General features: G+C 39.1%; 1 protein-coding gene across 8 annotated transcripts in view; it reads left to right on the top strand.

Annotated features, from left to right (window-relative positions):
* Window positions 1-10,826: 10,826 nt before the first annotated feature.
* The window catches only part of LOC100617812 (myomegalin), a 312,633-nt gene continuing 310,307 nt past the window's right edge, over window positions 10,827-13,152 (top strand). For 4 of the 8 annotated variants that reach the window (XM_056819292.1, XM_056819282.1, XM_056819279.1 and 1 more), the window contains exon 1: window positions 11,234-11,649. In XM_056819292.1, coding sequence (XP_056675270.1) covers window positions 11,417-11,649 — 233 coding nt within the window. In that variant the 5' untranslated portion in view covers window positions 11,234-11,416. Of the gene's footprint in view, window positions 11,650-13,152 lie in introns of all 8 variants that reach the window. The other 4 variants (XM_056819272.1, XM_007485320.3, XM_056819284.1 and 1 more) reach the window with 4 other exon arrangements.

Below are 13,152 nucleotides of genomic sequence, written 5' to 3' on the forward strand. Positions count from 1 at the left end.
GAGGCGTGGGCACGGGGGAGGTTTGCCTGGAGACATAAGGGGTGACCCTCAGAGTTTAGAGGACAGATGGATATCTGAGATACAACTTGATGATATCAAGGAGGTGTATCTCTGGGTCCATCTAAAGGCGATCCAAGGAGGAGAATTCTCTAAGGATCTTATAGAAGTTATCAGATGTTTGGGGTTAGGAGTCACAAGGATAGAAGGGAGCAAAGGAATTTCCCTGCGTATGGTTTGCCTCAAACACTTCTATCGTTTTGGGGGTACAATGCCCATGCCACTCAGACTTATTGAAAATTTGGCCTGTAGTAATACCACTTAGGATCTGAACTACTTGTAGCTAATGCCTCACTGCCCCTTGGTTTTTTGGGTTATTTTTTTCATATTAGGAGATAATAAGATTTTCCCAATACAGGTTTTGGTTCTGGAAAAACTTCAACATACTCAAGTTTGTGATTGAATTTTCTTTTAATTATTTTCAATTGAATTATATTCAAATTAATTATTTGACTTCTTGTGGTTATTTTCTGTTATGATTTATTGAGCTTCCACAGTGTATTAGGAATGAATGAAATTAAATGAATGAATGAAAAAGCATTTATTAAATATTTACTATGTGCTAGGTGCAATAGGGCCTGTCAAGCAAGCAAAGCAATCCCATCCCTTGAGGAATTTCTATTCTAGCAGTGCCATTGCTCTCAACTTTTGTTGTTCCTCAAACCCCTTTCAACAACAATGACAAAAATATGTTGTGAACGCCAAAGGTAATTTAATATACTACCCAAAAGGGGGCAGTTAGGCAGCTCAATAGATTGAGAGCCAAGCCTAGAGACAGGAGATCCTGGGTTCAAATCTAGCCTCAGATACTCCTAGCTGTGTGATCCTGAACAAGCCACTTAACTCCTATTGACTAGTCCTTACTGTTCTTCTGCCTTAGAACTGATAATCAGTATTAATTCTAGAACAAAAGGCAAATGGTTTTCTAGGGGAAAAAAAGAATTAAAAGAAACAATCTAGCAAAATATTATAATCTTACTATTATCTCCAAAACTCATATTAAATTAATTTTATAAATTTTGTTGGATATAAATAACATTTTAATGAAATAATGGGAAGATGCTTAACATAGCATTTTATATTTATCATATATAAAATAATTTGATGTTGTAAAATTGAGATTTGAACTCTGGACTTCAATCCCCACAAGCCCTTGCTCCACTTCCCCAAAATGCTTTGTAATTCCACAGAATTCTGAGGTGGGTGAGATGAGAAGGTATTTAAGCTGATTACAAAGGCTTTTGAGGGCTCTTTTGGACTTCCGTTTTGGAGCAGACTCATCTCTTTTCATAATGTAGGTGAGGTCTTGTCTAGGACTCTGGCCTGGGCACGTTTTCCTTATCCTGTATTTTCTTTAATCTTTAACCTTTAATAAACCTCTAAAAAATATAATACTTGCAGAGAGAAACTAATTTCTGCCTGCCTCAGTCTCTCCATATTCCTAAATTTTAACTGTTACAATGTTGAACTTCTAAATTTGAATAAAGATTTGCAATGTTTGATTTGATACTTGACAAATAAGTCTTAAATATGTTCCTGCATCATTTATTTCTGTATTTTGATTTCAAACAAGAATAAAGTGAAAATGCTTATTCACCCAAATATTTGATAGCAAGTGGTAGAAGAATTTCACAAACTCTCTTGCTAAGAGATGATTTTTTTAAATTTTAGCTACCTAACCAAATGATGTAAATAAACAGCTAGTTATAATATAAAATATTTACTTTTCTACTGGCAAATGAGAAGTGCTCTATTAAATGATAAATAAAAATGTACAACTAATCATTATAAAGAAAGAATCTCTTCAGTTATAATTTTCTTCTCTTCTATCTCTGGCATGCCAGCTATACTCTCACTGAAATTCTACTGAAACACTGATCAATTCTATCAACCAAGTTATTTGAAAATCTTCCAGATAGAAGAATAGAAAAAGATAGAAGATAAGTTTAAACCTCAAAATAGTCTTAATACTTCAGTGAAAGACAATATAATATTTATTTCTTCAGAATGTTTATGGTAGTCTGTGATGACTTGTATCTAATGATCATAGTTTTCAAACATTATGATGTTTACTCTGCAAAAACTTGAATGTTAGTAATATTTTCAACACATGATTAGATATAATTATAAACAGAGAGGAATATGGGATCTACTTTGGAGCAATGTACCAAATGTAAACAAGGATATATGCATGTGTCTGACCATCAGTTGGAAATTGGTTTGTGCTTGAATGTCAAACCCTTGTGGCAGTTTGGAAACAATTTAGTGACAGGTTGAGAAACTGCAAGACCATATTGCCCTTAATCAGAAGCAGTTAGAATTTGATGTAATTGCTGTATGGACACCAAAAATGTGTGCATGATCTTGGTGGTTTTAAATCACCGTAGAAACAAACCTATAATGCTTCAAATATGCACATACGTCCTATCATATATTTGTAAAATAACCAGGTGATTATTTATTATTAAGGTGCCACTAAAATTTTTTTAGAGCAAACCTTTTGGTCCACAGTCACGAATTACTAACTAGGAATTACTCTAATAGGTGAAGACAACCATCTAGAGGAACCATAGCCAAGGAGTAGTGTTTTGGAAGTGAAGTCAGATGATTAGAGTTAGAGTGTAATTGATTGACATATCCTTTCTAGGAATAGTAGCGTTGATTTGATTAATGCTTTCAGAGTGTTAGGCACTGTTTATAGAGAATTGAGTCAGGCAATCTGTTTAGGCTTGAGTGTCACTGCTTAAAAGTGCTACACATTTTGGAGATAGCATGGTGTAGAGGAAAGAGGACTTCATTGCGAGTTGGGAGTTTCAAGTCCTGGCTTTATTATTATTGCTCATATGAACTTGGATAAGTCACATTACACCTTTTTTTTTTAACAGCATTTAAGAAATCACTTAACTATGAAAAGCACAGTTTCAAGTTCAGAAGTTAGATCACAAGATGTTGAGAAGTAATGCGGTAAAGAAGAGTAGGCAGTGGGAGATAGATGAGTATTTTTAGGCACTTGGTAATAAAAGGGCAGAAAAATATTGGATAATAGTTTGAGTAATGGCAGGAACAAGATAGAGTTTCCTAAGGATGAGGTAGACTTGGTGGAGAAAGATTCATTAGTTAGGGGAAAAAAATGAAGATAAAGAATGATTAATTTGGTTAAGTTCCTAGAGAAGATGAGAGGATAGGATGGAGAGTAGAGGTAGAGAGATAAATCTAGATAGGGAAGAAGGCCATCATTTCCACATATATAGGAATAAAGCCTATTTTCTAGTCCAACCTTCATGTGAAGAGGAATTTCTCATACAAGATAGTCAACAATTGATCATTCAGGTTGTGCTTGAAGGCTTACAATGATGGAGAACTCACTACTTCCAGAGGCAATCCATTTTGTTTCCAGAAAGCTCTAACTGCTGGGGAGTTGTTCTCTAACACAACATGCTGAAATTTCTCTTCATCTTTAATTGTCCTTTCTGCTTTCTGGAAAAAAATGGAAAAGACTAGAAAAATTATAAAAACCTTTGACATAACTGTTCCTCAAATATTTTAGTCAATTGATAAGAATTTATTATGTTACCTACTATGTATTGGACAGGATGCTAAGCCCTGGGAATACAAAGGCAAAAGACAGTCCCTGTTGTAAGATTAAAAATTAATATCCAATACTCCAAGTATTATATTTTTATAAGATTTGTTACTAATAACTTGAAGTAGAGGAAAGTGATAGCCTTAGTAAAGAGAAGCTTCCCAGACCACACATGTGGGAGAAGAGAGGAGAGGGGGCAGAGTTACACAAACATCTTCAAAATGTAAAGACATAAAGTGGGGATGAAGGGAAAGGGATTCTGGGAAATGAAGTCCAGAGGTACAAAATTCTATTTACACACTGTCTTAGAGGAGCTTACAATAGAATGGAGAATTTGGATAGTATTAGTTGATCTTTCCCTAAGTCTTTTCTTTTTTAAGATTAAACCTATCTAATTCCTTTGAGCAATACTAGTGTGGCCTGGTCTCCAGATTTACTATTTTGCAGTAGAAAAGCAGTGATGCATTGGTAAAACAGTTAATCAGTAAAAAAAAAACAAAAAAAAACATTTCTTAAGTGCCTACTATATACCAGACATTGAGCTAGGCACTAGAAATACATAAAGAAATAAAAACCAGTCCCTGCTCTCAGGGAGCTCACAATGTAATTGGAGAGACAAGTAAATAGCTATTTAACAACAGGTTCTCAAAAAAAAAAAAAAACATACACAGGACACACAAATTCAATCTGCATTATTAACATTTCCCCCATCACTTTCTCAAGTCTACACAATCAACCAAACCAAAAAATCAAACCCTGCTTTATATCATTTGTCAATTTTATTTCTTTCCTTCTTTCTTTTTTCCTTCCTTCCTTTCTTTTCCTTTCTTTTCTTTTCTTTTCTTTTTTTTCTTTTCTTTTCTTTTCTTTTCTTTTCTTTTCTTTTCTTTTCTTTTCTTTTCTTTCTTTCTTTCTTTCTTTCTTTCTTTCTTTCTTTCTTTCTTTCTTTCTTTCTTTCTTTCTTTCTTTCTTTCTTTCTTTCTTTCTTTCTTTCTTTCTCTTCTCATACTTTCTCATTTTAATATTAGTTCTAAGACAGAAGAGTGGTTAAGGGCTAGGCAAATGAGGGTTAAAGTGACATGCTCAGGGTCACACAGCTAGGAAGGAAGTCTCGGGCCAGATTTGTAAGTCCTTGTGACTTCTGACTTCAAGTGTAACATTTTATCTGTTGTACCTCTCCTTTTCCTCCTTAGCCAATTTTTGAGGTATAAAAGCTCACACTGAAAATGTAACAATTAGCTTTCCCAAACTCAAACAAGCTGGTTCTAGCTGACCATTGATTCTACCCATCTTGACTCATTCTAATCTTTCAAGATCCTTCATAAATGAAAATAGCCAATTTTACTGATTCAAATCCTATCAATTTCACAGGTTCTCATTCAAAAGCTGGAGAATACAGAGAGAAAAAAAGGAATAATGGAAATATAGACAATTGATGGTCAATACTTGGGTATCTGCCTTGGTTCTGTAGCGCTCTCCTTTCCTTAAGAGGCTAAGGCCTAGGAAGCCTAGCCTTCACCAGGTTCTGTTAACATGCTTAGAACTACCTTGACATTTGCAAAACTAATCTGACCAGGGAACATTTTAGGGAATGAAAGATGTTGACACGGCTCAACATTTTTGTCTTTGAGTATGGGATTCCTCCAAGATATAGGGAATTTGGAACAAAACCAATGTAACCAAGATTAGAAGAGAAACCATGAACTGGGGGAAAAATTTATAACAAATTTCTCTGATAAAGGTCTCATTTCTCAAATATATAGAGAACTGGGCCAAATTTATAGGAATACAAATTATTCCCCCATTGATAAATGGTCAGAGGACATTGTCAATTTGTAATCTGGGGAACCCCAAAGTCTTTGTCAATTTGGGATCTAGGAACCCCAAGTTTAGTCAGCTTGAAAGCTGGAGACCCCAAGTTTATCCCTGTTCCTGTGAGAATTCACCTCAAAGGGAATCTCAGACTACCAATTTCAGATTGAATAATAGACCCTAAAATAAATGATAATCCCAGTTAGGTGGGGCTAAACAAATGCTAAGTACCCTTTCTGTTTTAGTAGTCTCCCCCTTTGTATCAGAGATCCCTTCCAAGAAGACCAGCCTCTGAGCAGGGACCATCCTTTTAGCACCCATTGACACCTTGGCCTCAGTTCCTTTCCCAAGTAGTTTAAACACTCCCACTTCTTTGTAACCATGGTAATGCCAATCAGTCACATTTCCCTGTGCCTCAGTTCCCCTAAAAGGTATATAAATTCCCCCAAATATTTTGTTCCTCAGAGCTATTATCTTGCTCCGTGATTTCTCCCAAGGGTTGGTACCCAGAGTAGCCAGAACCTTGGGCTCTGTGTGGATTTTAAGTGCGACTCTGTGTGAAGGCCTAAGGATTGTACCATACTCCTCTCCTGATTAAAGATGTGTTTTTTTCTGACTCTTTAATACTTCTATGTTTTTTCCAGTTTAACAATATGAATAAGCAGTTATCAGATGAAGAAATCAAAACTATCAATCTTGTAAAAATATTTTAAATCCCTCTTGATTAGAGAAATACAAATTAAAACAACTTTGAGGTACTAGTTCATATCTATCAGATTGGCCAATATTACAATAAAGGAAAGTAATAAATGTTGGAGGGGATGTGGCAAAATTAGAACACATTGCTGGTGGAGTTGTGAACTGATTCAATCATTCTGGAGGGCAATTTGGAATTATGCCCAAAGGGCTATAAAACTGCATGTCCTTTAATCCAGGAATACCAATACTAGGTCTGCATCCCTGAAAAATCAATAAAAAGAGAAAGGACCTACTTATACAAAAATATGTGTAACTGTTCTTTTTTTGAGGCAAAGAATTGGAAATTGAGGGGATATCCATCAATTGGGGAATGACTGAACACACATATGATAGTGATGGAATACTGTTATGAATAGGATGATTTAAGAAAGATCTTGAAAGACCTACATAAACTGCTGCAGAGTGAAATAAGCAGAACCAGGAGAACATTGTACACAGCAACAGCAATGTTGTGGAATGATCAACTGTGAAAGATTTCGCTACTCTCAACAATACAATGATCTAGGACAATTCTACTAGACTTATGACAAAGAATGCTTTCTACCTCCAGAGAAAGAACTGTTGGGAGTCAGAAGGAAGATCAAAGCATATGATTTTTCACTTCAGTTTATTTGGGTTTTCAGTTTTACATTATTATCTCTTATAAAAATGAGTAATATGGAAATATGTTTTGCATGTATAACCCAGATCCAAGTGCTTAACAGCTCTGGGCAGAGGGCAGGGAGGGATGGAGACAATTTGGATTATATAATTTGGGGGAAATTATGTGGAAATTTATTACATGTAATTAGTAAAATAAAATATATTTATAATTTTTAAAAAAGAGAATTTGAAGAAAACTTGGAACAAATTATGTCTATTTCAACACCCCTTCCCCAAATTGCCACATGTAATAATCATTTTTGAGAGAGATAGGGACTTCATAGGGAACTCCTAGATGAGGAACTCTCTTTACTATTCCAGGTGAGTACCTTCCCTTTAACTTATAGTCATAGAGAATTGCCTAGGGCACTAAGAAGTGAACTGACTTACCAGGGCACCATAGCCAGGGTAAGTCAGATACAAGACTTCAACCCAAGCCTTTTGGAATGTGAGGCTTAGCATTAACATTCATGAACAAAGCTCTGTATATCACACTGGGTGAAGCATCAGTGGTATCAGACTCAAGTAGGAACAGATCCCTGCTAGTCATCTAGTGACTCAGAAAACCACAAATGAACATTATCTCAGTTGTGTGGTATTTTGATTTATTTTGTCAAACATTTCCTAATTATATTTTAATCAGGTTTTGACTGATCTTGGGAGTTCTGAGGGTTCCTTGGGGTCTAGGAGCCAGGGGCTTGATGCTACTGCTGAAGAGCATCATAAAATGCACCTCCCCTACCATCACTTCTGCTTTCTCACCTCTCTCATGGACATTGTTCTTTTCCTCTCCTTGTACCTGCCTTAGCATCCTGCATACTTTGCTAGTGAACGGGGATTAATTTTCTCTCCTCTCTTAGCACCTTAGGAGCACACAGCCTCTTGTAACATTGATTAATTAATTGAATGAATGAAAACTCAATCTCTCTGCTTACTTTATTTTCGTAGCAAATGTTATCATGTGGAACTCTAAACTTCATTCACTTTTATTTACATATTGAATGATTCTAAAGCGTTTACTTCTTGCTTTAACCAAAAAAATAACAACAACAAACTTTCTTCTATTGCCTCCCTAGAGTTTGAGTGATACATTAAGGGAGTCAACCATTAGGAGACAGGCATGTCCTTGAGCAAGTCACATTTTTGTGTTAGCTGTACCCCAAACCTAGAAAGTTCTCCCTCCTCATTTCTGCAGATCAGTAGGAGGGGTTTCAAAAGGGAATGACTATGCTGCTACCTCACCTCAAAAGTCTATTGACTTTTGTAAGTCAATGTAAGTTTTGTAAGTAAGCATTTTTTAAAGCAACTACTATGGGTTGGGCACTGTATGCTAAGTTCTGGGGATTCAGAGAAAGGCCAAAAATAGTTCCTGCTCTCAAGGAGATCTAAGTCTAATGGAGGAGCCAACTTGCAAACAAGTCTGCACAGTTTAAATACAGGATAAGAAAAATTGACAATAACAAATAATTAACAGAGTAGAATTAAGAGGGGTTGGGAAAGGCTTCCTGTAGAAGATGGGATTTTAGTGGAGATTTGAAGAAAGCCAAGGAAACTAGGAGATAGAGATAAAGCAATCCAGACATGGGGAAGAGCCATTGAAAATGCCTAGTGGTGAGACACAGCTGTCTTATTTGTGTCACTGGATCAAAGAGTACATGATGAGAAATAAGATGTAAGAAGGCTGGAAAAGTGAGGAGTAAGGTTGGGGTATGAGGGACTTTTAAATACCAGAGGATTTTGTGTTCATTTCTGGAGGTAATAGGAAATCACTTGTGAAGAGAGAATTAGACTCTCTTGGTTTATTTTTAATGTAATCAATCAGCGACCTTTGATTGGTTCCTGTGAAGTGGGGGAGCAACAGAAAGTGATGTAGAGAAAACTGCTTTAAAAAGGCCAGCCTGAGCATTCATTCACTTACTCTGCACTGGTGAGCTAACCTGAAGGGAGAGTCTTCTTGGATACATTCTGCATTGGTGAGCCTGACTAAAGGGAGATTTGTGGAGGCAATCACTTTGTCCTAGACTTAACTGGAGCTTTCTACACTGGAGAGACTTGCTGGGTGAGTGACTTGGTCTGAAGGAAGAGGTTTACGTTGGTGGGATTCTGGCTGAAGAGGCCACTGGGACTTCCATGTGGAGGTCTGGACTTGAGGGAGCCCTTGCAGGGGGCTGAGCTGGAAATTCACCATAAAAAACAAGTAGTTCTTATGGTATCATAGATACCTTGAAAGTGTATATTTATTCCAACTTACCCAATACCCAAGAAACCAGGGTAGACAAAAATTAAAGACAAAGTTTTGGTTCTTCTCCATTGGACAACAGTCAAATGTGAACCATGATAGTTCAACCCAATTCTTTTATTCATTATAGGAGCAATTAATTAATTGTCTTTTTTTGCAGAATATTTGCCAAATACGAAGAGTACTGATCCAGGAGGTTGGAGATCTGGATCCTATTCCTGGTTTTGCCACTAACTAGCTCTGACTTAAGTCAAATCACTTATCTCTATAAATCTGTTTCTTCATGTGTAAAAGAGATTAGAGAAGATCGGTTCTCAGAACAGGGAATGCAGCTCTATCATTTCCTCTCTATACATTCTGAAGCTCTTTTGATCCTTGAATTAGCTTCTCTGTTGACTCAAGGTCCAGAGAGAATAGAAAAATATATAAAAGTTTGTTGAATTAATGTATTATGGTACAATGTAAAGAATGCTGAATTTGGAATCAGATGACTTGGATTCAATATTTGATATTACCTGTAAGAATTAGGGTCATTTCTGTCTTTCTGAGCTCATTTATAAAATGAAGAGTGGGCTAAATGAATTCTACCATCCCATCTAACTAGAAATCTTTGGTCCTCTGAATAAGAGCCTTAAAATATTTGTGTTGGTTTCATTTTACCCATTTATTGAAATTTTAGATTTAAAGTATGTCTGGTTTGTTTAGTGGCCAATTAGTTGTATGTTGCTATGTTCATTAGAGTGCTGGAATTTAAGTTAGAAAGACCTGAGCTCAAATAACACCTCTGAAACCCGTTAGTTATATGATCATAGATCATTCAAACTTTCTGAGACTCAGTTGTGGATGCACATAATACTCTGAGCTTGGAAGTAATTGTTTCCCTTAAGATCAACCTGCAAGTTCAAGTAGGGGTTGGAGCAAGGAGCATGTGGGTAACCCAGGTTTGATTCTTTTTTTTTTTTTAACCCTTACCCTCCATCTTAGAATCAATACTGTGTATTGGTTCCAAGGCAGAAGAATGGTGATGGCTAGGAAATGGGGGGTGAAGTGACTTGCCCTGGGTCTCACATTTAGGAACCAGGTTAGATTCTAGCTATTTAAAGTACTCCATAAAACTTTGAAGTGCCATATAAATGAGTTACTATGAGAAATGGAAGGTGTCCTGATATCAGGAGATTTCATAGTCAAGAGGAGGAGCTAGTAAAGATTGGTAGGAAAGAGTAGAATAGTTAGAAGAGATGGAAAAAGAGAAGTGAAGGTCCTGAGAAAAGAAGAAATTATAAGAAAGACCGGGCTAAAAGATATGGGGGTGGGGGTGCTGATTGGTCAGGTGTATGGGAAGAATTGCTAAGGTAGAACCTGGAGGAAAAGAAAGGGCACTGGTATTGAGAAAACCTTGTTCAGCGTGTGGATATTGGAGGGAATGAGACGTTAGAGTAGGTCCTCTATGGAGGATTCAGGGGAATATATAGAAGAGAGATGAGGAAATCTGGATGGGAAGGAGATGTGGAAGAGAATACACAAGCTGAGAGATCTGGAAAGATTATAACTAAGAAATAATGGCCAAGAAACAATTTAAAGGGGGGAAGACGCAGCTCTGAACCGACAATTCATCCCTTGTGCAGTCACATTGGAAGACAAGATGGTCTATACATCCAGAGGGTCACCTGAACTCCCATGACACAGCCAAAGGTCGCTCATACACCTAGCAGCTGAGAGGAGGCAGAGGAGAGATGGCAGGCAGGAGGGCATAAGGACAGTAGATACCAAGAGGAGGATTCCATTGCATTAGGACCCTGGAAGGAGTGACTTAGAAAAGGTTGAAAAAGTGCCAGACCATGGAGAGGCAGAAGCACCCTGTAATGATGACACGGCCATGTTGATGCCCCCCCTATTTGGGGTGTACCAGTATTCCATGCTAATCAGGGCTCAGGAAAGGAAAGGTGGGATCTTGCCCACACAGGTAGAATCGGATCTTCCAAGAGAGGAGATTTGGAGATGAATAGTTGGCAGAGGAGGATGTTGAAGGAAGACAAGACCTAAAAATGGGGGCGGGGCGTATTTTGGGGTTAAGGATGAAGTGAGGTTGGAGCGGTCGCGAGGAAAGAGGGAGGGGGCAGGGAGCTAGGTCTGGGCGGGGCAGATGGCAGAGGGAGGGATAAGAGAAGCTTGGGCTGGGCTGTCCAGGGCTGTACTATTGGGAGTCCAGCTTCGTCACTGGGAGCGGTAAGGTTTCCCTCAGGCTGCTGGCACTGTCCGGGAACCGCCCGTGCAGACAGGCAGGCCAAGGGTAGGGGACGCAGAGAGACCCGGGGTCCCCGTCCATGAAGAGGCCGAATAGAGGAGCTTGCTGCTGCTGCTGCCGGGCGTCCCGCCGAGCGCACTATGCTCCTTACTGCTCCGGGGACGGTGCCCCGGCCCCGGCCCCGGCATCGCATCCGCAGCGGGAGCGAGAGGTGAGAGCCCAGAACTGGAGCTGGGCGGCGGCCGCCGAGAAGGAAGAGGAGGCGGCGGCAGCGGCGGTGGCAGCTTTGGCTGCAGCTCCACAGCGGAAAAGGTGAGTGCTGTGGAACTGGGAAAGGAAGGCCAGGAGGCCGAGGGGCCCGAGGTTAGGGTGATGGCGCTAGGCTTGGGTAGTGATGGAGAGCTGGGTCCGCTCCCGGATGGGGATGGGGGCGCAGATTTGGAAGCGCCTCCAGAGAGAGGAGGAGAGGACGGACTGGTGGGAACAAGAGCGGAGGGATGATGAGCCAGGGGGAGATGCTGAGAGATGCTGAGCGCAGAGAAGGAGCGGCCGGGGGGAATCGGAGGAGATGTACGGGGTGGCAGGATTTGTGCAGGGTTTGACCCTGGGCAAGATTAGCCTCCGTCTTCAGCCTTCAGCTGATGAGCCTGGCAGGAGGGGCAAGGCTGAGGTTGAACAGAGGAGTGGAAAGATGCCCAGGGAAAAGACCGGCAAGGCAAGGTGGGGCACGTGGGATGGATGGGTGGAAAGTGTTGAAAGAGTGGGGCTTTCTCTTGCTTTCCTTCCCTTTTGGAATTTCTCCTTGGGATGACTGGGGTGAGAACAATAGTCCCCCTCGGGTACCGAGGCTTCTTTTCACCAGTGTCCGTGGGAAGAAGAGCAAATTGAGCTAGTGCCAAGACCGAGTCTGCTAGCTGGCAGGGAGACTGGTGCACAAAACGTACCAGCTAATCCTAACGCTTCTGTTGCTCTTTGTTCGAACGTGGGTTCTTGTTAGGCGGATCCCTTCTGTGGGCACCGATGGGGGTTCGAAGAAGAGCCCCTTTGCTTGTAGGGATTATTGCCTCTTGCTCACTAAGCATTTCTTTTTATTAAAAGGAATGCCACCTATTTCCGTTATCAACCAGGATAATTGACTTCTAGGCCCAGCTCTACCTTTAGCTATGCAAGCATGGACAAGTCACTTTCTTAATCTTGAAAAGTAAGAAGTTGGACTAGATAACCTCATCTGTCTTCCTGATCTAAATCTCTATGACTAAATATTTACTAGACACTTAACCCGTTCTCATTCCTTTGACCTTCTCAAAATCTGTGCAGCCCAATGTAGCCACAACACCCTAGTCTCTTTTATCCTTTACTTTGTACTTTTAAACAGTCATTGATGTCCTTTTTCCAAGTGAAAGAGCAGGGAGGCAGAAGGTTGGAGATTTGTTTGAAAAGACCCAAATGTATATTTAAAAAACCTTTCAATTTTTTACTAAGAAAGTATTACATGAAGCAAATGGATTTTAAAAAATTATCCAGTATACTTTCTTAGATGTCTTCTTCTTTTATTTACTTTTACATTAATTTAAAATTCTTTGAATGGGTTATAATTGAAAGCAAAAATTAATTGATAATGTGAAATATACACATTTCTGTTAACATGATTAATTACTGGAACCTTTTTAAAGATCTCAAGAAATTGATAGATAAAGATTCATGGAATCTGGCATCAAAAACTGGGGTTCTAATTCAAACTCTGCCACTAACAAACCTTAGGCAAGTCACTGCCTTTCTGGGTCTGTTTCCCTATCTGTAAAATTGGGGAGTTGG

Source organism: Monodelphis domestica, chromosome 2 (genome assembly GCF_027887165.1).
Source record: "Monodelphis domestica isolate mMonDom1 chromosome 2, mMonDom1.pri, whole genome shotgun sequence".
In the NCBI taxonomy this organism is placed as follows: domain Eukaryota; kingdom Metazoa; phylum Chordata; class Mammalia; order Didelphimorphia; family Didelphidae; genus Monodelphis; species Monodelphis domestica.